The 22,692-nt window shown below is 41.8% G+C and overlaps 1 protein-coding gene across 7 annotated transcripts in view; it reads right to left on the minus strand.

The window, feature by feature from the left end:
• LOC123503592 (DE-cadherin-like) overlaps window positions 1-22,692 on the minus strand; it is a 142,183-nt gene that overhangs the window by 46,003 nt on the left and 73,488 nt on the right. For 4 of the 7 annotated variants that reach the window (XM_045253488.1, XM_045253487.1, XM_045253491.1 and 1 more), the window contains exons 3-9: window positions 18,687-19,153; window positions 9,418-9,577; window positions 8,844-8,966; window positions 4,594-4,679; window positions 2,982-3,120; window positions 2,453-2,470; window positions 1,544-1,567 (exon numbers count right to left, since the gene is read on the minus strand). In XM_045253488.1, the coding sequence (XP_045109423.1) occupies window positions 1,544-1,567; window positions 2,453-2,470; window positions 2,982-3,120; window positions 4,594-4,679; window positions 8,844-8,966; window positions 9,418-9,577; window positions 18,687-19,153 (1,017 nt within the window). Of the gene's footprint in view, window positions 1-1,543; window positions 1,568-2,452; window positions 2,471-2,981; window positions 3,121-4,593; window positions 4,680-8,230; window positions 8,271-8,843; window positions 8,967-9,417; window positions 9,578-18,686; window positions 19,154-22,692 lie in introns of those variants that run through there. The other 3 variants (XM_045253489.1, XM_045253490.1, XM_045253493.1) reach the window with 3 other exon arrangements.

Below are 22,692 nucleotides of genomic sequence, written 5' to 3' on the forward strand. Positions count from 1 at the left end.
TTCTGAAATGCGAGCAGCACTGCCGTGAGTGTCCGGTGCCTCCTGACGTGACGCCAATGACACTAGAGGAGGAAAACATGGACCACGAGCAGGTTACGTCGGTGTGCCATGTGATGGTGTCCCTGTTACTCGAGACCAAGCACGTTTTCAAAGGCAGCAGAAGAGAGATGGCGGGAAATAGTGTCAGGACTCAGGAGTGCGGCGACGAGGCACTGCGAGTTGTGTTGCGAATGTGTGAGCAGCCAACGTAACTGTATGTGGGCCTCCTCATGCAACACAGATCATTGAACACACAGTTTTCTTCGTCAGAAATGTAGCGTTAAGAACTACATACACTGTCTCACCCTGGATAACGTGGGGGACGAAAAATTAATTGCTGTTGAGGCTGGGAAGGTGGAGAAGCTTCGCCTCGGAAGGTGGCTGTTAGAGATTGGATCAGCAGATAACGAAAGTCAAGTTCCGCGGTTTTTCACAATGTGCTTACTTCCTCTCGCATCAGAGCAACAACAATAACAAAAAAGAAACCATACATTGTCACTCTCGCTACTCCGACACACACACACACACACACACCCTCCGTCACTCTCAACTATACTTTTCACGTCACACATTCTCGCCGACACCTTCACACACTCCCCTTCTCACCAGCTTCGGACCAGAGTGTGGCCTCATCAGGGTACGGCCATCACTAAAGCTAACTAAGTCACTAGACCATATCAGGACAGGAACGAACTCTTTGTAAACACAATAACCGTGAGTTACACAAATTACCCATCTTACGTAGTGTTTCAACAGCACTAATATATGTCAGTCTTATTTCACTCTACACCATGTCATTGGACAACGGAAAATATCTCTGGAATGGCTGGTGTTTGAAGGTGCAATGACGGTCATAGGTAGGAAAGTAAGAATCTCTCCCGACTCCAACTTGTGGCGCGGATGACCGGCCTGCCACCTACATGCTTACTCTGAACACACGCACATCTAAAAAACAGTTCTTTATATTTGTGATAAAAACAGTGAATCTCCTCTAATCCAGCTGGGACGGTTACAGCAACACATGAGCGTTATTTTTTTTTTATTTATATGTACATACATTTTTTTTAAAGAAATTATAGTAGTATAGTGTGTGTGTGTGTGTGTGTGTGTGTGTGTGTGTGTGTGTGTGTGTGTGTAATTCACCTTGGTCGCCTGCTGGTCACCCAGCCAGTCTTCCCCATTACGGAGCGAGCTCAGAGCTCATAGACCGATCTTCGGGTAGGACTGAGACCACAACACACTCCACACACCAGGAAAGCGAGGTCACAACCCCTCGAGTTACATCCCGTACCTATTTACTGCTAGGTGAACACACCCCACACATTTAGAGACTTGCCCATTTGCCTCGCCGCCCCGGGACTCGAACCCGGCCCTCTCGATTGTGAGTCGAGCGTGCTAACCACTACACTACGCGGTGTGTGTGTGTGTGTGTGTGTGTGTGTGTGTGTGTGTGTGTGTGTGTGTGTGTGTGTGTAGGAAAGGAAGAGAAGTAAAAGCTACTCACCTTGAGTTACGGAGACAAGCGGCTCTGCATTATGGAAAGGAGAATAAAAAAATCATCATCTATGGCATTATAATAAAACAATAATAATAATAATAATAATAATAATAATAATAATAATAATAATAATAATAATAATGATAATAATAATAATATAACACACACACACACACACACACACACACACACACACACACACACACACACACACAATAATTATTATTATTATTATTATTATTATTATTATTATTATTATTATCATTATTATTTTTACTATTATCATTAATATCACTATCATTATTATTAGCATTATTAGCATCATTATTGTTATTATCATTATCATTATTATTATTATTATTAGTAGTAGTAGTAGTAGTAGTAGTAGTAGTAGTAGTAGTAGTAGTAGCAGTAGTAGTGGTAGTAGTGGTAGTAGTAGTAGTAGTAGTAGTAGTAGTAGTAGTAGTACTACTACTACTACTACTACTACTAGCAGTAGTAGTAGTAGTAGTAGTAGTAGTAGTAGTAGTAGTAGTAGTAGTAGTAGTAGTAGTAGTAGTAGTACAGTAATAATACAATAACTATTTTCTCTCTCTTGTCATCATCTTCACATTTAACCTCGCCAAGCCTAACCTAACCTAACCTAACCTAACGTGATAAAATAGTGCTTCAGTACACCCTGGCTTCCCTCACAAGCATCATAACAAATATGTATGTACAGCACACATAATATTTACCTGTACCTGCACTTTTGAACTTTTAACATTTGCTGCATCCATGAACACCGGTAATAATAGCTACTCTTTTCCAGTACAATGCGTGCACTACACAGCAAACACACTATACATACGAAACTTTTACCCAAACCACTTGGAAGAAGATACATTACCATCTATGTGACTTTCATCTACTCACCGTAAGCTGGATTTCCGGCTGCGTAGAGGTTGATAAAAAGCAACAGTAGGAGCAGCAGCAATAGCAGGAGGAGGAGGAGGAGGAGGAGGAGGAGGAGGAGGAGGAGGAGGAGGAGGAGGAGGAGGAGGAGGAGGAGGAGGAGGAGGAGGAGCAGGAGAAGCAGGAGGAGGAGGAGGAGGAGGAGGAGGAGGAGGAGGAGGAGGAGGAGGAGGAGGAGGAGGAGGAGGAACATTAATAACAGAGATATCTTCTTATAATACAGATTATTTTTAACATCACTAGATCTCTTACACACTCCATAAACACACACACACACACACACACACACACACACACACACACACACACACACACACACCATAATAATAAATCAAAACAACTTTAACATGAACAAACGAGACAAAACATTAACATAAGAAAATCACCAACGTACCAATGCATTATCAACAAAATAACACAACCGCTAACAACTCCTCCTTGTCATTCCCTCCTCACTGCACCCACACAACACAGGAAAAAAAACACTCACAGATGAAGAAGACGCTGACGGGGACGAGAGTAACGTGTCCCAAGCGGTCCTCTGCCCCTGCCTTGAGGTGGTATTGCCAGTGTGAGCCGTCCGGGTTCTCCTCCAGTGTGATGACTCCCGTGCTGGCGTCAATGGCGAACTGACAGGGCAAGGAGAGGTGATGTCGTGTGGAGGGAGTAAAACAGGATGCAATAATTGATGGAGGGAGTAAAGGAAAAATACGAGTAGAAGCAAAAGCAGAATTGATATATACATTTTAATATCATAGTTCTTCTACCATTCATTGTTTATTGAACATGCTGTACTCTTAGAGGAAAATGTTTAATCGCAATATATTTACTATTTTTTGTATTTTTCCTACAGGTCAAGATCTTAAGATAAAAACTGTAATGGCAAGTTTTCTTATCCAATTATAAGGACATGTTTCTTACACAAGACTCAACAAAGCACACTTCATCAGCTGATGTATACTTTCTTATTTGAACATTATCATTCTACTTTTCGTCATTGAGCATTCTTTATTACGAAAGGAAAGTTATTTAATTGAAAAGAAAATCAAATAAAGATTGTGAAATTGATGTTTTTACTTTTATATAACTAATTTATCACTTCAGATTTCTTCTATAAGACTACAGATGATTAAATAATGAAAAGTGGAGGAGGAATAGTGATACAAAGAGTATATATCAATAGAAAAACTGTTTGTGTTTTCATTTATTTTTTATTGAATATCATTCTTTTCTACACACCATTCCTTAGAACTCCAAAGGAATATTTCACACAAATAAAATAGTTTCTCTTTAAATCAGAGTAAGGGAAAAATCCTTCGGTTAAGTTTATCTTTTATTTTCGTTTTATTTGATTTATTTCCATTACCCGTTTTCCATTTAGTGTATAAAAGTTAATTTTCTCTTTTAACAAGCCCGCGGTTTATTACATCTCTCTCTCTCTCTCTCTCTCTCTCTCTCTCTCTCTCTCTCGTAGTAATAGTAGTAGTAGTAGTAGTAGTAGTAGTAGTAGTAGTAGTAGCAGCAGCAGCAGCAGCAGTAGTAGTAGTAGTAGTAGTAGTAGTAGTAGTGATGGAAGTAGTCATAGTAGTAGGACCAATAATAACAGTAGTAGTAGTATTATTACTATTATTATTATTATTATTATTATTATTATTATTATTATTATTATTATTATTATTATTATTGCTATTATTATTATTATTATTATTAGTAGTAGTAGTAGTAGTAGTAGTAGTAGTAGTAGTAGTAGTAGTAGTAGTAGTAGTAGTAGTAGTAGTAGTAGTTCAGTAGTGATAGTGGTAGAGGTAGTTCAATGATGAAATGCACATAAACAAACCACAAAACATCAACAATAATGATAACACACACACACACACACACACACACACACACACACACACACACACACACACACACACACACAACTTTTCACTTGTACAAAACGTAAGGACAATACTCCCTAAAACAGCAACAACCAAACCACGCACAGCAACAAAACCTTACATATGCAAACACAACACAAACCATATTCACCACAACAAGACAACCACGAAAGCTCAAGGATGGCTCTCTCATTCACACACAAACACACACACACTCACCGATTCTGTCACGTCCCTCCCACGCAAGAAGTACCGGTCGAGATCTCCGTCATCATCCTTCGCTCGCACGGTGCCCACGTAGCTGCCTGCACAGTGAGAGGTGAAAAGAAGGGCAAGTGTATAGTGCAACCGCCCTCAGGTGCTTCGGGTTCGGGGCAGCGCTGGAGTAAAGTGAAATAAAAAAAGGTAGGTAAAGGAAAAGGCCATTACTTCCCCCCACAACACGGAAAAGCAATAAAACTGGCAAATATAAAAGGGGGTAGGTGGGGTGTGGAAGCTTTTTTCTTTTTACAATATGGGGCAGCACACACACACACACACACACACACACACACACACACACACACACACACACACACACACACATAACGAGAGGGGGTTTACTGGCTCGTGTTCACTAGTCATATTTTACGGAAATGTTACGTGTATTTATATAAATTTGCTGAACGATTTTGCAGCTTTTTTGGGAAGAGTGACGAGGTGCGCGACGCTGCCTTGCCCCGCTCTGTGAGGAGTGATGGGCCGTTTAAGTAATTTCCATTGATCAATTTCATTCTATTTTGCATATTTTCTTTATGTTTGAGGTATTAATTTTCGGGAGCGGAGTTTATTATTCACTTTTTCAGTCTATGTTCGAATTTATGTTCACAGAAAAATATTACTTATTAATTAACTTATTTGATTCATCTATCTCACTTCAGTTGTTTATCATCATTCATTTGCTATTCCATTTTTTCACTATTTGCTCACTGTTAGCAATAAATTTGAATATAATTTGATAACAAAAATCGTACAACAAGCAGTGCAGTATCTATTGACTCATTCATTTATCTATCTATTATTATTATCATTATTACCATCATTGCTGTTGTTGGTGTTGGTGTTGTTGCTGTTGCTGTTGTTGTTGTTGTTGTTGTTGTTGTTGTTGTTGTTGTTGTTGTTGTTATTACTGCATTGATCTTGTTGTGTTTGCTATTAATGTTGTTGTTTACGCACATGCTTTAAAATAAAATTGATTTACGTCTTCCTGTGTGTGTGTGTGTGTGTGTGTGTGTGTGTGTGTGTGTGTGTGTGTGTGTGTGTGTGTGTGTGTGTGTGTGTGTGTGTGTGTGTGTGTGTGTGTGTGTTGCTTCTAAAGTGGTAAAGCATGAAAGAGAAGCAGGCGGGTATCAGGTCCTAACTATGCACACGATGCACACAAACCATCAAGCAGCTCACGATGACGACCTGGCTTCAAACTGAGATAAGTTACCCTGCACTGCCCCGCCACTGCTCTACAAAATGTTCTTCGTGCTTTGTTTCGGTAAGTGGTGACACAACAGACACTCAACCACTGTTCTGCTGCGTGCTGCGATAACTTTGCACCTCACACACTGTTACAGCCCGTTCAAATTAACTTGGTGAATAAAGCCGTGCCCTTCGCTAACTTCTGCTAATGTACTTGTCTCCTAACTTGACGCATCACCATCCTCCCTGCGCTCCTGGCTGGTTGGGAAGGCATTCGCTGGTGGAAGTGTGAGTGTGAGTCAAGAGGCAAGTTTCCTGCCATCCGTCGGCCGCTGCGTGTAATGGTCCTGGTATATGTATGAGAAACGAGGGACCGAATTCTCCAGCATCTTGCCTCGCCTGCATTCAACAAGCTCTATAGGACTTTCCTGAGGGTTCGTGATTACAGTTTCGTTTTGAAAAGGACCTTGCATTAACAATGGGAAAAACGCAGACGCATACTCGAACACACACACACACACACACACACACACACACACACACACACACACACACACACACACACACACACACGAAAATCCTGCTAAGAGTTTCTGTGGCTTTTGAAAGTAGTCTTTATGAGAGAGCAAAGCGTTTTAAGACCAAGAGCCGAGGATTTCTGCCCAGCCACTTAAAACACAAGAACGTTCTTTGTGCTCTCTCTCTCTCTCTCTCTCTCTCTCTCTCTCTCTCTCTCTCTCTCTCTCTCACGCACGCACGCACGCACGCACGCACGCACGCACGCACGCACGCACACACACACACACACACACACACACACACACACACACACACACACACACACACACACACACACTTTTCCATTTTGTAGTTCATGGAACATACTTATCTTCATCTAATCCTACCTCTCCTTGTCCTGTGATGTTTTCTTTCTCCATCCCCTCGTTCCTGGAACAAACTTGTATATCTTTTCGGCTTCTCTTTTATTAAATCAGCCTCACCTTATTCTGTCTCGTTCTCTTTATCCATCCCCTCGTTCTTGGAATATACTTCTCTATCTTTTCTCCCTCCTCATTAATTATTTCAACCTCTTCCATTTCATATTCCTTCTCCATTACCTCGTTCTTGGAATAAACTGCTTTGTCTTACCTCGTTTTCTATCTCTATATATTTCCTGATCATCTTTTAGCAATTTTGACTTAATAGCTCAACCTTTACTAATTCTATCTTATTTTCATCTTCATCCTTTTTGTTTTTAGGACATACTTTTTTATCTTTCTATCCCTCTTCTCACTTATTCTTACTGCCACTCCTCCTTTCGCACACATCGATTGACCTGCCACATTCACTTCACCACTAGCTTAAAAACTCTTATCTGTCGACAATTCCGTAAGAAGACGTGACAACAGACAACAGCCTCTTTCTCACTGCCGAAATATTGCATCTCTTTCTATCTTTTATCGCTATTTTCATGCTAACTGCTCAACTGATCTTGGTGACTGCATGCCTCCCCTCCTCCTCCGGCCTCGCAGCACAAGGCTTTCTTCTTCCTCTCATCCCTATTCTGTCCAAGTCTCTAATGCAAGAATTAACCAGTACTCTCAATCATTCATACCTTTCTCTGGTAAACTCTGGAATTCCCTGCCTGCTTCTTTATTTTCATATTCCTACGACTTGACTTATTTTAAGAGGGAGGTTTCAAGACATTTGTTCCTGTCTTTTGGCTGATTCTTTACCAATCTTAAAGGGAACTAGCTTTTCAAATGGGCTTTTTTTTTTTTTGCCCTTAGCTGGTTTCCCTCTTGTATAAAATAAGTGGATCAGAGAATATAACGAGAAGAGAACAAAAAGCTAGAATAATAGTAAGTAGCGCAGCGAGTTAATTAATTATTGGTTAAGATCGACACATGCACCTCAAAGTGTTGGCGTCATCAGAAGTAATCAAAAAGGAATCACTGATGACATTAACAAGGTGTGGTACTGCCGCGGAGCATCATTAGCGGCAATACAAGATACCGGGAAGTGTGGGAAGGTTAGGGAGGGGGGAATTCCCATCTTCCTCCCCATCCCCATTATTTCTACCAGTAAACCCCCGCCTCTCTCTCTAAAGTATCCAATATTTCAGCTTATAACAAAGCCAGCAAAGCCTCCCCCTGCAGCCAGATTGCTATCCTTAAGCCGCCGCCCTTGTGGTCTGTAAGCGCGGCAACAAATGGTCGGGATCAATAACACCCAGCCATAAACAATGAACATGGAAACAATTTTTTTTTTTTACTCTCACGTCATACTGAAAACCATCGGTGATTTGTATCATGTCAACACATCACGAGGGGGAAGTTATTGGCGTCAAGACCAAACAGCAATATACGTAATGTGAAGCTGAAAATAATGGGTGCATTTTTTTTCATACCGCACTGAAAACCATAGAGTAACATGTAGCTACTCGTATTTTGCCAGCGCGTCAAGAGGAACAAGTTGTTGGCGTCAGCGCAGCGGCCAGCTTAACATTACTATGTTTGTCGGAAGCGTGGCCGTGTGAAAGTCCTCTTAAGATGAGCTCAAGCACCTCCTCAACCACACCACTTTGTATACAAACTTCTAGCGTGGCAATTATGTGAGATTTTTCTTTTCATACAGTTTACAGACCTCGACCAGCTTTACTTCCACGCTGAAAAAAAAAAAAATGTACGTACTTGTTTATGAAATGTTCTTGTGTCCTAATTGGTAAAGAGCAGATGGATAAGAGGATAAGAAAAAAATAAGAAAAAAGAGAGTAAAGTCTTGAAAAGTGAAGCGAATGAAAATTATAAAAAGAGTAAACTAGCTTGCTTTTCATTTTTTCTCTCTCAGAATGAGTAAGAACAGAATATGAGAAAGTTACAAAGTCATCAGGGCTGCACGTGGTATTCCTGTATTAAACCTATTTCCACCTATCATCTTCATCGTAGATTTGTCTAATCTTCCAAAGCTTCTTAACGACCCAGAATATTCCACCTCGTCTTCCACACTCTACACGTGCTTACCTTCCCGCGCGAACTCCGAGATGGTGAACTGGTAGTGCTGGACGTCAAACCGTGGCGGCTCCGGGGCGTCCATCACCTTAATGCTCATCTGAGCGCTGGCTGACCTCGCCCACCATCCACCGCCTGCTGCCGCCAACCCCGCACACCCACACGCCCACGTACCACCGTCCATGTGTATGAAGAAAGCGATGAGGATAAAATCAGGACGCTTATGCGCTATTAGATGTACCACATAACACTGTACAGTTTCAGACACTATTCAGCTGTGTTTTCCTCATCTCCACTCATACATACGCACACTTTTCTTCCTCTCTTGCAGACAACATCCCACTCACTCACTGCTACCCTTAGTACTACCCGGCTTACTCCTCTCCCTGTCGTCCAACAAGTCAGTCATCAGATCCTCACTCACTTGAAACCATGCCACCTACCAACCAATACCTCGCTCTCTCAAACCTACACTCATCCTCAGACAGCTTACACTCATTCCTCACTCTCTCTCTCTCTCTCTCTCTCTCTCTCTCTCTCTCTCTCTCTCTCTCTCTCTCTCTCTCCCCCAGAAGGCAACACTTACCCAGCTCCTCGGCCGTGACCTGTAGGGAGTAGCGGCCGCCGGAGCCCTCGTGGTCCAGCTGGCGGAGAGTGAAGATGACCCCCTCCTCGCTGATCCCAAAATTGATGGCATCGCTCAGCTGGTACTTCAACTCCGCCCCCTCAGCGTCACTCACGTCCACCTGGGAGGATATCTGGCTAATTGGATGGACACAATGGAGTATGTTGTGCTTCATTCAGTGTGACTAGAAGGTGGTTTGGTTTTGTGGTGCGGTGTTTGTGTCGTTGCCGAAAAGTTGTGGATTCTCTTTCTGTGTAGCGAATTGCTCGTGAGACTTGCTACTTCTAAATTACATATATTGATGCTGTGCCGTGAATCAGTTTGAAATTCTGTGCTCGTAAAGACGCCGCACCCGTATATTAGTTGAGGCAAAGTAAACGCATCATTTTCACGGTGATGGGAAAGATACACAAGTGGAAAAATTATTGCGTCAATGACAACTTTACAAAATTATTGCTTCTCTCCGATACTTCATATTGATGTGTGCAGCTCCGGGGCGGTGCACTGGATGGCTGCACTCACTCAAGGCGGAAAGCACCAAGAAAATCGAAAAACATTTAATGAACATAAAGCGAAATGACTGCGCAATAGAACAAACCGATTGAAGACCACGGCCACGAAGAAAAATATCACCCACAGTCTTCAGAAACAAAAAGAAAAGGAGAAAATATGTCAGAGAAAAATAACTGTCCGTCAATCAACACACCTTAATGTAACATTTTTACAAGGCCTCGCTGGGAAGGAGCTCAGATTTATTAATACCTAAGAAACGCAAAGAATATACAGAAAAAAAAAAGAAAAATTGTGATGAGCTACAGGACGACCGGACCTCACACTCTGCTGGCTTTTAAAAGTGGGGGAGTCTAAGGTCCAGGGAATTTAAAAAGCTTCCGGACTTTGATGGGACACAAAGTTTGGGATGCCGCGACCCAGATCTGTCCCCGGCAGACAGGTATTCTCTGGAGTGTGAAGGCGAAGACACCACACAAACAAATACGTGGAAAATTAAAGTTTGGGAATTGGCCATTATCTTCAGCAGCAAACACGTAGGCACACACACAAGCACAGCGCCGTCCCCACTTTCTAGTCAACCACTGATGTTACTCTTAGTCTTGTTTGCCTTTATTGTCAATTTTGTCTTTTATTGTCGTTTTAAATTGCTTTTTATTTGCCTTTTTGCTTTCATTTTTGTAAATCATCTCACAGTTTTCCTTAAGTTTGGTATTATTAACGTTATTATTATTATGATTTATCTATTTATTTCTTTACTTTTAATGTATATATATTTTCAGCTGTTGGTTACCTACATATTATAAAGAGGTATCAATTAACCGTGAATGATGTTATCATCATCATCATCATCATCATCATCATCATCATTGCTATGTATTTCCCTTTCTGTACACTTTTCTTTATTTCCTCAATCTTTCTGCACTTCCCACACGCCTACAGGAATTACAGGAGATTATTTCTGATCATATTTTCAGCCTCAACGTTCAATTCCATATTCGAATAGCATTTGTTTCAACTCTAATCACATACCGCGTGATGGGACAGGCTTACCGGGGCGTGAAAATTATGAAGCGTAGTCTCTTTTGTCCGTCAGTCAGTCTATCTATCTGTCTTTCTGTCTGTCTGTCTGCCTGTTTATCGATCTGTCTGTCAATAGTAAATAGGACACTTAATTTCTACTTTATATGGCAACCACCACCCATTCCTACTTCTCATTCTTCTCTTAACCTTTCACCTTTTAGCTCCACAATACAGAATTCTTAACTGGCCGTTTTCACCCCACGCGCACCTCACCCAATCTGTCAACGCCCCGCCTCCCTCCCAGTCGCTGCTACCCGGCAAACGCCACTGCATCAATCACACCACACTCCAGCTTCGGCAGTTCCTTCACAACCGCGTGCTGTCACAAGGTTAGTAATGCGTCTCGAACTTTAATGTTCCACACGATTTCAGTGGTCTCGTATTTCCAAACTTTTTTTTTCATCATTCCGGTATTTTTAAATTTTCTCTTGTATTTTTTTTCCAACGGGACTTTTATTTCGTCTTGGTATTATGTAATTGTTATGAAGTTTCCTTGTTTTCTTAAGGCAATCACCACCTTTTCTACACCCAGTAAAACTCTCCAGCTTTTTATGTATATATTTACTGTTTTCTTTCGTCTTTTTGCAGACAATTATTACGAACCTTCAACACATTTACTAAAGACAGTCACCGTGACATTATTCTGCTTTTCACAACAGCAAGTCACTAAAACTCTCTCTTTCACTTTTTAAGAGATAATCACCAAGTTTCTCCCTCGCTTTTTATGTAGAAAATCACCAAAACTTTTCATTCTTTATAGAGATAATCACCAGGATTCTTCCTCGCTTTTTATACAGATGATCACTAAAATCCTCCTTAACGTTACGAATAAATCACCAGGACTGTAATAAATATTCTAGACACAATCACCAGGACATTAATTTGCCTTTACTGCGCCATTATTGTTATCCATTACTAGTTTTTATTTGCACATTTATTTTTCCTCAGATTTAATTTAGGTTAGGTTAGGTTAATAACAATTAGGAACTGAGTACTGCCACACTCCCGGCCGGCACAGCTGCACGAGAGGGCCATCACAGCCGCCGCAGCGCGTGACACTATCGACACCTGTCCGCTTGGCTGCATATCCGGTAACAAGATACCTGACACGCAGCAACAGCACCTGACAGCCACGATGAATTAAGCCACCTGATTGGTCCTCACTCTACGGCAATCCGATACAACTCTTACTATTGGTCAAGTCCATTCGTGAGACTTCGAACACTTCAGTTAAAAAACTTTATAGACATTTACGAAGAAGGAGGTAAAGTACAGATTTTGCGATTTCTACCTAATACAATGCTTAGAGGTGGTGATAATAGCAACAGTAGTAATAGTAGTAGCAACACTAGCAGTAGCATCAGTAATAGTGGCAACAATAGTTAGTTCATCAGATATCCTTATTCTATATAAAAAAAAAATTTTTCTTCCATATATATAGCATATGTTCTTCCAGTGTAATCCTAAATACCTCAACACAGGTTTCATCACACGCCTATCTATTACACCAGATGTCACACACAGCCTAATTCTCTCCTACCTTCCCTTACCTCCCTAACACACCGCAAACTTGTGCCTAAAGTTGTTCAGGCGCGTGGGAATGCAGACACACGCACACGGCACTTCCCTCCGCTACTATATGGGCTTCGGGTGGGAGGCAGGGAAAGTGGGAGGCAGAGAACGCCGTAAAAGTTCAAACCCAGTGTATCTTGATGGTGATGGAAGGCAGCGCTAAACAAAATGGGGCCAAACACTTAACTTTTCATTTTTTTCGCATTTCCTGGTTTGTCTTGTTTACCTTTTAGTATATTTATGTTGCGAGTGCCTTTTATAGCAAGCAGGTTTTATGCGGCGGTTAATTCTCGCGCGCGTGTGTGTGTATTTGTGCCTTGAATTACCCGCTCGCACACAACACACGCTTTTGTCCAGGCAGTATAATGCGCCCTGCACATTACATGAGGTTAATGCACGTACGTCGTCGTGGGTTGTGCAAGGCGGCAGAGTTTCCAGGACCGAGAATGACACTAAGGTCCCGGTAGCCTTCATTAGGGAGGCGAGCACAGGAGTATCAGCCGAGAGAGATTATGGTGCGCTGGTATCCCGTTCACACCAGTGCCACCTGACACTGCTGCTGGGATTTCGAAGATGAATTACACCCATGAATGAATGCAATAGAAACTTCACGTTAAATCATTCCCTTCACTGTAAATATCGTTAAGGTCATTCTATCCTAATTTACAGAACCTAATTTATCTATCCAGTCTTATCTATCTAGCTTTATCTAACTTAATCTAACCTAAGAGCATAAAGGAGGCTGCCAAAGACATCAAACCTGCGTACACGAGGGAGTTCCTGCATGAAACACACATATTTACTTTTACCTATCATTCCTTTCTACCTACAAATTTAATTACTCTTTTAAAGGTCCCAATTGACTCGGTACTACGAGTAATAACATGATTGCCAATTCTCTTCCAGTTACCTACCACTCTATTTGTGAACAAGTTTCTTTCAGTCTTTCCTTTAAATGAAGCTTGAACTTTTTGTTTCTAGTCCTTTCCAGATTAGATTTCAATATCTAGTCTGCATCACTTTTGTTACATCCCTTACGCCACCTTAAATATCTCCATCAGATCTTCTCTTATGCTATGCCTAACAAATGTAAATTCACATCATAAGTTATTTTTATGGAAATCGTATGAATGTGAGGTTTCTGTGTTATTCGATGGTGAGAGAAGATTATAGAATGTCGAGAATCGTGACAATAAAGGGGAATCAATTTTCCGAAGAACTTTGTTGGATGGAATACTGTGACGTACTCAGAAACCCTTGAATATGATCCCTTGCATATTGTGAGTGGAGTGGAAAAGTTTCTGTTTGTAATCCGACTCTTTAGCTCTTTGATTGCTAACGACGCTTGAGTAACCCCCTGGCAATTCTACGAGGCAAAGATTTAATTTTTGTACTCAGAAAGCTTTGAAGTGAGAGAGTGGGAAGGACTGTGGTGGTGGTGGTGGTGATACACAGACTGAAGCTGGAGAATTTTCCCCAACCCGGGTATTATCACTACCATAATCCCACTCACAATTCCTCTGTTTTGAAGTGAGTTGGGTAGTGTTGTTCTTATTGGTGGTGGTGGTGGTGACACAAAGGACCATATTCTGAAATACATCTGGGCCGTACCAACATTACTTTTAAAAATGGTTAGTTGAAGTTATACGAATTATCAGGATTGACTTTTCACGGTTCTAGTGACGGATTAACAATATTTCTACACAACTAATAGAGGAAACATTCTTTAAAAGTCCGTCTTGTCATGTATGATACTTTTTTTTATGTGAGACGTAGAATAAAGGAAGGGAACATTACTTATCTTGCATATTATCACTACCACACTCTCATTTACGTATCCTACTAGCTTAATAATTCTAAGCGGGTAATATCTTTCAAAATTATCATCTAAATTTGCAGCAACCCGTTTGTTTAAGATCGTAAGCCTTTAACATATGTGAGGCTAAGCTAAATATAACTTAAACTAACATGAACTACATCATAACTACAAATAGCCGCTGACGTCGTTGCATTACGAGAATTCCTACTTAGAAAACAATGAAAACTTCGTATGTTGTGGGAGGTTCAGAGAGAGAGAGAGAGAGAGAGAGAGAGAGAGAGAGAGAGAGAGAGAGAGAGATGTGTGGGAAGTGGTCAGGCTTTGTTCGATTGTCTGCCTTAGGTGGTGTGGTTGGGTGGCTCGTGGTGGCTGCGGCGCTGCAATTGTATGGCCTGCGAGCGACTCTCCACTCCCGCATCGACCTCCGCTATGCTTCTACGTAAGGTTTCGGTCAGAAGTCGAATAATTTATAGAGCTTCACCGAGTCTTGTGTTTTCCTTGTATTTTAATGATACTGTTGCGTATTCTGACAACTTATGAATCGGCAGCAGATCAAAAGACTTAGGAATGAGAGGGAAACGGTAAACAATAATAATAAGTGTAACTACTAAACTAAAAACTGGCCATTTGAATTTTGTTTTTCTTAATCCTATACTCTTGTTTTATTGAGGCAGTGCTATAACGGTGATTAGTATAATACAAATAACAGCAGCAATGGGAATGATTATAATTGCATAGAGATCAGCTACTACTCCATAACCACCACCACCACCACCACCACCACCACGACCAGCACCATTAGACACAATGTAATGCTAAAGAATTATATAAAGAAGAATATCAACACAGCAGCAACAATGGGAATGATTATAATTGCATAGAGATCAGCTACTACTCCATAGCCACCACCACCACCACCACCACCACCACCACCACCACCATTAGACAACGTAATGCTAAAGGACAATATAAAGAAGAATGTCAACACACATTAAGAACTGAAATGGACATCCTTCTTACTTTTCTTCTTGTTTATTTTTTGGGAACGGCATTGTGAACAGAACCTTTTTTTTTCTATTTCTATTTCCATTTTTATCTTATTGTCACAGGCCAGTTCACTGCATCCTCATCAGTGGACTTATTGCAGCAGTGTTTCCAGGTGGTTGACTCTCTACTCATCTCATCCTCCGCGTCAGGATACATTACACTCAACATTTAGTCAGACAGAAAGCATGTCATTTTCAAAACCCACTAATAATTTTCGAGCGCGAGTCCAACCATCTGCGTTAGGACCAAAGCACAGGATCAAACTTTTATTAAATCAGTTTTCTACCTTCATCTCTGGATCACAGTCGCAAAAAGAGTGTATATTTCTTGCTATATTAGTGATCCCGTCCACCAGAAATGAGGCTCAGAGAATGAAAGATATTGACATGAAGTCCTGGATATGCGCACGACAAACACACGTCAATCAGCCTCTTTCTTTTTTCCCATTCCTGCTGCTCTTCGTTTAAGGAGAAGACAGCCATTAGATCCTTTTTCCTCCCAGTCTCCATCACTGATCATAAACAAGCCTCATTACTGCTCTTATTTGAGAAGCAACAACTGACAATCGTGTTCGCAATAACCACGTCGGAATATTCCTGTAAGCGTCCTAAAGCTGATCCAACAACGCGAGGCACTAAGTAGACAGAAAAGAGAAAAGAGTTTACGTGGGTGGCTCCTTTAAAATCATAAAACTGTACGTGAGAGGCGCTTAGAACACCGAGAAGGGAGAAGTTACATGAAAAATTTGCTAAAAGTACGAGGAGAGGAATAAACCAAGACTGAGCGGGACGAAGGAATGAAAGTAATCAGAAGTAGTGTTCAGTTAACCTGCACCCTTGAGTAAAGACACCAAAGCACTTCCTGTGTATCCCTAACCTAATATGATAATCAACCTCCTCTCTTGCCTCTATTCTTATAAATAAAAACTCCACTCCGTCAGCATCTAATATGAATTCATCCATTGCTATACAAACTTTTCATTAGAATCAAGTTTTTACATGTACTGAGACAATCATTAAATTACACACTCTCTCTCTCTCTCTCTCTCTCTCTTAAAACTACTTTTTCAATTCATTTTTATATATAAGGGAACACCCAAACAATCTAACACAAATGCATCTACTACTATGCAAACATTTCATTACATCTTCGCTTGTACATGAGTTGAGAGGAGACGAAACTTATGAGAGTACAGGAGAGAAGGAGATGAAAGTGCAGGGACAGAGGAGGAGGAGCAACACAGAAGCGGAGATGAATGGACTGCGTGAAGGAAGATTTGAGAGGAAAGCAACTGTCAGAGGAAGACGAGTGCGATGGAACAGGTTGGAGAAGAGATGTCAGAAGCGTCGACCCTGGATGAAGTGGGGGATGATATTGAGAAAGACGATATCATTCCTATATGTCGCACACTAGCAAATAATATGACACCTTTAAATTGATTGCTGCCACGTAAGGATGCCTCTACGAATGCAACTTTTGAACATTCCTTTTAACTGCTTATTTCTTTTGATACTCAGTTTTTGTTGTTTTTTTAGTCACCGGGTTTTTTTCTGTTACCGATTGATGTTTTTTTACAAATACGACGTCCTACTGTGCTTGTTGCCGCCACGTAAGGAAACCTCCATAAATGAAATTACTGAGCATTCTTTATATTCATTTAGCATTTTTATCACTTATTCATTTCTTCTCCCACTACAGTTTTTTTTAATGGGTCTGTAACTTAGGAGATACATAATTAACCCTTCTTTCTCTGTTTTGTGTGTCTGCGTATATATTTTTTACGGTGAAGTTGTTAACCCAGCTTTCTTTCTTCTGTGTGTCATTGCAAATCATTTCCACGGTTTGTAGCTTAGGAGATACATAATTAACCCTTCTTTCTCTCTTTTGTGTGTCTGCGTATATATTTTTTTACGGTGAAGTTGTTAACCCCGCTTTCTTTCTTCTGTGTGTCCTTGCAAATCATTTCTATAATGTATACGGTAGTGTAAATGCTACCATAGCCATATTAAACATAGTTAATTGAATGACCTTATCTTCTCTTTATCACGTCGTTCCCAGTGTCTTATTTATGCTCTACGCTACTGTTTTCGTTGCTATGTAGGCGCCTATCATACTTTAGACCTTCACTTTGATTAGGAATTAACGCATCTCGGCTCATCTGTTCATGCTCCGATGGTTAACGGTTTTTGTGTTACCCTTAAAGAAAAAGACGATTTAAGCACGCATTCCCCGCAGTCTCTTTCCAGCAAGCTCCCTGAACTCGCTCATCAATATCACCCCTGCAGCGCTCCGAGTCTTACGTCAGGACTAAGGAAGATAACCGAGCCTCTCTATCTTCCTTGGTCAGACAGAAGAATCGATGCGTTACATGGACGCCTCTCATGCTCTCTGCTTAACCTGCTGCTGCTGCTGCGGTTCTCACTTTCTTGCCTCCTTCTTTCATAATTGTTGTGCTGATCTTAAGCCTTCGTTATCTTCTCCTTTGCTGCCTCATTCATGTTTGATTACTGGTTCAACAGCGCGAGAAATGTGTCTTTTGTGTTCAAGAAGGCAGTACTAGTGAGTATTGCTGTTCTGGAGTGGTTTGCTTTAGCTCTTGATGTAGATATATGATAAATAAGAAGTTGTGGTTTCAACAATCCAATGAATTTCTAATTAAGATTTTTAAATTTACTCATCGATTTATTTATTTTTACGTAAACGATGTTGATTCACTATTCAGATCATAAGACCAGTGGAAATTCGTTAGTTGGCTGATATTGCAGACTGACTGAAAAACATATATTACCACTGAACGTGCACAGGAGAAATCACAGTTTATTCCTGATGGCCGCCGCCCCCGTCTTTCACTCTCCGCACACCAGGAAAAACACGCGTATGAAGCGATCAAAGTCAAGCACGGGGAAGGCTCAGAATGATGGTCAATCAGAGGTAGCGGCCCCACGACGGTTCAGACGGACTCATTCGATTCAAACCAGGCGGAAACCCAAACCTGATGAATAACCCGCGGCCGTCATTCAGCAGGTGAAGCAGGTGATTCGTTCCCATGGCAGGTGATTAGCCGCCACGGAACTCTGATTGACACTGAAATGCTGACGCTCACGGTCACACTAATGAGGGTGTGTGTGTGTGTGTGTGTGTGTGTGTGTGTGTGTGTGTGTGTGTGTGTGTGTGTGTGTGTGTGTGTGTGTTGCCTCACCGTCAGGAGGGAGGTGTGGATGGGCACGTCCTCCTTCAGCGTCACGCGATACTCAGACTGAGAGAACTGCAGACTGGGAAGTCGCTGATGCTGGTGATGTTGCCGCCCTTGATGACGCTTCCTCAGTCGACGTCCAGTATCTTGCCTCGCCTTCTGCTCCTGTTGGTGATGGTGGAAGTGACTGCGGTGGCCATGTGCCTTGTGGGTGTTCTGAGTAGCCGGAAGCGTGGCGCGCCTCGGCCTAGACCGCGTGGCTGGCGAGGCGTGGTTCAGGCAGACAGGAAGGGCCTCTCGTTGGCTTAGGTTGAAGGGCACGCGTAACTGCCGTGCCCTGGATGGACTCTTCTTCACCCCGTGCAGGTCTCGCAGTGTGCTAGACTCATTCCCCGCCTCTGTCACCTCAAGAACACTCTTCAACCACTTGCCGTGTTTGGTCCTCTTATCCCGACGCCCAGCCGACGTCACGCCTGCCAATGACACAGAGAAAAGCTTCGTTCAGTTAATCGCCTAAAGTTAGAGCATAAAGTTTGCATACTAATCCTAAAATGTGCGTTCTCCCAAAGGTAAAAAAGGAGGGATAGGGTAAAAGAAAGACATGCATACAGATTGTAAATAAATCACATTTATTTTGCGCACGATTTTTACTCTGCGTTGATCCATATAGATGGCTCCACTTGAGAGAGAAAAAATTATCCGCATTAACCTCTTATCTGAGCCTCATCCCTCCAGCTTGCCAGTCCCTTCCCCGGCACACACATACTTGTCACCTCACCAATCTTCACACTAGCTATTCGTTCGCCCATCTCACACACACTGTTCGTTCCTCCCTTCTCTTCCACACGCTCGCGCCTCCCTCCTTCCCTGCCTCCCCTTCACATATTGCCTCTCCCTCTCTCTCTTCTCCTACACTCGTCTCGTCGCCTCGCCCCATCCACTCATCCTGCTCCTCGTCCCCCTCCAACCCTTACAAAGTTAAATGTCACAAGTTTGAGAGAAGTTGGGTCTTCGCGCGGAGAACGGCGGCGCTGGCATCTCACCCAACTGTCACGGCCCCAAACTTTTGCCTGCTGCCAAATTAACGATTACCAAATAGTTAGTGGGAAATATGAGCTGCTAACTACTAAATTGGCAGCTTGCTTCCTGCTTCGGTTTCCGCGCCATTGTTGAGAATCACGGTTTTGCTCTTCCGTGCATAGATATATTGCTTCAGAGTCACGAATCTCGAGTGTGTTATTGGACACACGAGAGCCAGGAAGAGAAACCCACTCTGGGTTCTTACAGCTTTTCTTTTCTTTTTTTTGTTCCTTGCCCTCCTCTTCCTCGCTTTCCTTTTCCTCCTGCTCCTATTTTTCGTCTTCCTCTTCATCCTCTTGTCCCTCTCCCCAAACTTCATTTCTTCCGACTCCTCATCATCATCACTATTCTCATCAACATTTCCTCCACTCCTGCGCCTTATTGTTCTTGTTTGTCTCCTGTCCTTCCATTTACTTCACCTCCTTCTGCTCCTCCCTCTCCTCCTCCTCCTCCTCCTCCTCCTCCTCCTCCTCCTCCTCCTCCTGAAGATGAAATTTCTCAGAGTCTGCTAACTAACGCAGCTTTGAAAGAAAAGAAAGAAAACTTGTAAAGAAATTAATGTTTCGTAGAGAGAGAGAAAGAAAACAAAAAGTACCAACATAAAATCAGTAACTTATGAAGCTCTGTGAAATTATAGCAAAATGAAGTTATCAATTTTATTTAGTGTACATAAACACTTTTTCCCGGGTTTAATTACACACACACACACACACACACACACACACACACACACACACACACACACACACACACACACACACACACACACACACACACACACACACACACACACATATTCTTATACACACACACACACATATTCTTACACACACACACACACACACACACACACACACACACACACACACACACACACACACACACACGGAATGGATAAAGTAGACAATGAGAAGATCCTGAGAGAAGAATATGACATTCGAAGCACAAGATTGCATAGTAAAAGACTGAGGAAGGGAAGATGTCTGAGAGATGTTAAAAAAAATATATAGTTTCCCGCAAAGATGTGTTGAGACTTGGAACTGTTTGAGTGAGTTTGAGTGAAGAAGTGGTGTCAGCAACGAGTGTGCATAGTTTTAAAGAAAAAATGGATAAGTGTAGATATGGAGACGGGGCCACACGAGCGTAAAGCCCAGGCCCTGTAAAACTACAAATAGGTAAATACAACTAGGTAGACACACACACACACACACACACACACACACACACACACACACACACACACACACACACACACACACACACACACACATGATTCAGGAGGTGACTCTCAGAAGCTTTCACACCTCGGGACAATAGCACAGGTTGGTTATTTAGTGAAGTAATTTCCTAGCTGACTGGTGTAATAAGCAGGCACTTGGTAGGCTGGGTCACCTCTTCATTCAAGTCTAAGTGTGATCCTGAACGTAACATGGGGTTCAGGCGGCAGGTCCGTGTTAAGCGGCGTCTTGCGAAGGTCTCCTCTCACTTGCCACCTGTTTGCTTATGACGGACCATGTAGATTAACGAGTTATAGTATCTAGTATCTTCTCACTGCCTATACTTGCTTACTTGTGCTCTTTCTTAGTTACATTTCTTAAAAGTCTGAAAATTTCCTTTTAGCATCCTCTATCTCCCTCCTTACCCTTACAATCAAGGGGGGATTGAAAAGAAAAAGCAGATATGAACATTGTAATATCTTATTTTTTGTATTTATTCAACAATTTCACGAATCAACACTTTCTCATGATCATCTGTTCCTTTTTTTTTAGTTTTTTTTCTCGTATTTCTTTATTAAATCATTCTCTTTCCTAAAAGAGAGAAAATTATCTTCATCTCTTCTAGTGTGGCGCCGAATTAACTTCTTTTCTCTCTTCTCAAATTTTTTCTCTGTTTAGTGTGAGTTCTACCAGAGGAACCACCCTCTTGTCTTTTGTTCTTTAGCTTTTGTCTTTGTGCTAAAAATAACTACAGACTCTCTCTCTCTCTCTCTCTCTCTCTCTCTCTCTCTCTCTCTCTCTCTCTCTCTCTCTCTCTCTCTCTCTCTCTCTCTCTCTCTCTCTCTCTCTCTCTCTCTCTCTCTCTCTCTCTCTTCTTGCAATTTTTTTCACTCTTTCCTGAACGCTACCGAGGTATCATAGGAGGTCAAAGGTCAAATCACGGACCGCAACATAAAAACATAAAAAAATTGAAATAAAAACATTAAAAGTAGTAAATAAATAAAAAATACAAAGGAAGGTCCAAGAGGATACAAGACCTACATGTGACAGATTCTTGCTGACAATAGGATGGTGCTGAATCAACCGTATAAATAAGAGACGTGAAAAAAAAAAGGAGCGAAAAGAAACAGGCAAGCTGCTTTAACGTCATCAGACTTACACGTGGCAGGTTCTTGCTGACAATAAAACAGCAAGTTGAATACACAATGTAACGAACCCAACACTTTACATTACTGCACCGCCCCGCACCTCGGCCAAATCTCACTACACTGCGCCAACAAGCACAGCCACGCAACACTCCCGCCTAATGTAGTCGATTAACTTACTGCCGCATTCAACGTCACTGCGTTTTGCTTCTTCTCTCACTCTTAACTACCACTTGGGTTTTTTTTATGTAAGAGAGGAAAACCGGCCAAGGAAAACCAAAAAAAACTGTAATAAAAAAGGGCTCATTGAGGTTTATGTAGAGAGATCGCCAGTGGATTGGAGGAGTTAAGATTGGGGTGAAACTACAAAAAAGAAGTGAAAGTGAGTGCGGCAGGTTAATTAATTTAGAGCAGAGTTAACGACTGACACCTTAACCTCGCCGCACACAAGCACACACACACACACACACACACACACACACACACACACACACACATTAGTATCAGGAGACGTGAAATTTGAAGGATAGTCAAGTAAGAACAAGACATAAAAAAGACATACAAAAGAAA

Source organism: Portunus trituberculatus, chromosome 14, assembly GCF_017591435.1.
Source record: "Portunus trituberculatus isolate SZX2019 chromosome 14, ASM1759143v1, whole genome shotgun sequence".
In the NCBI taxonomy this organism is placed as follows: domain Eukaryota; kingdom Metazoa; phylum Arthropoda; class Malacostraca; order Decapoda; family Portunidae; genus Portunus; species Portunus trituberculatus.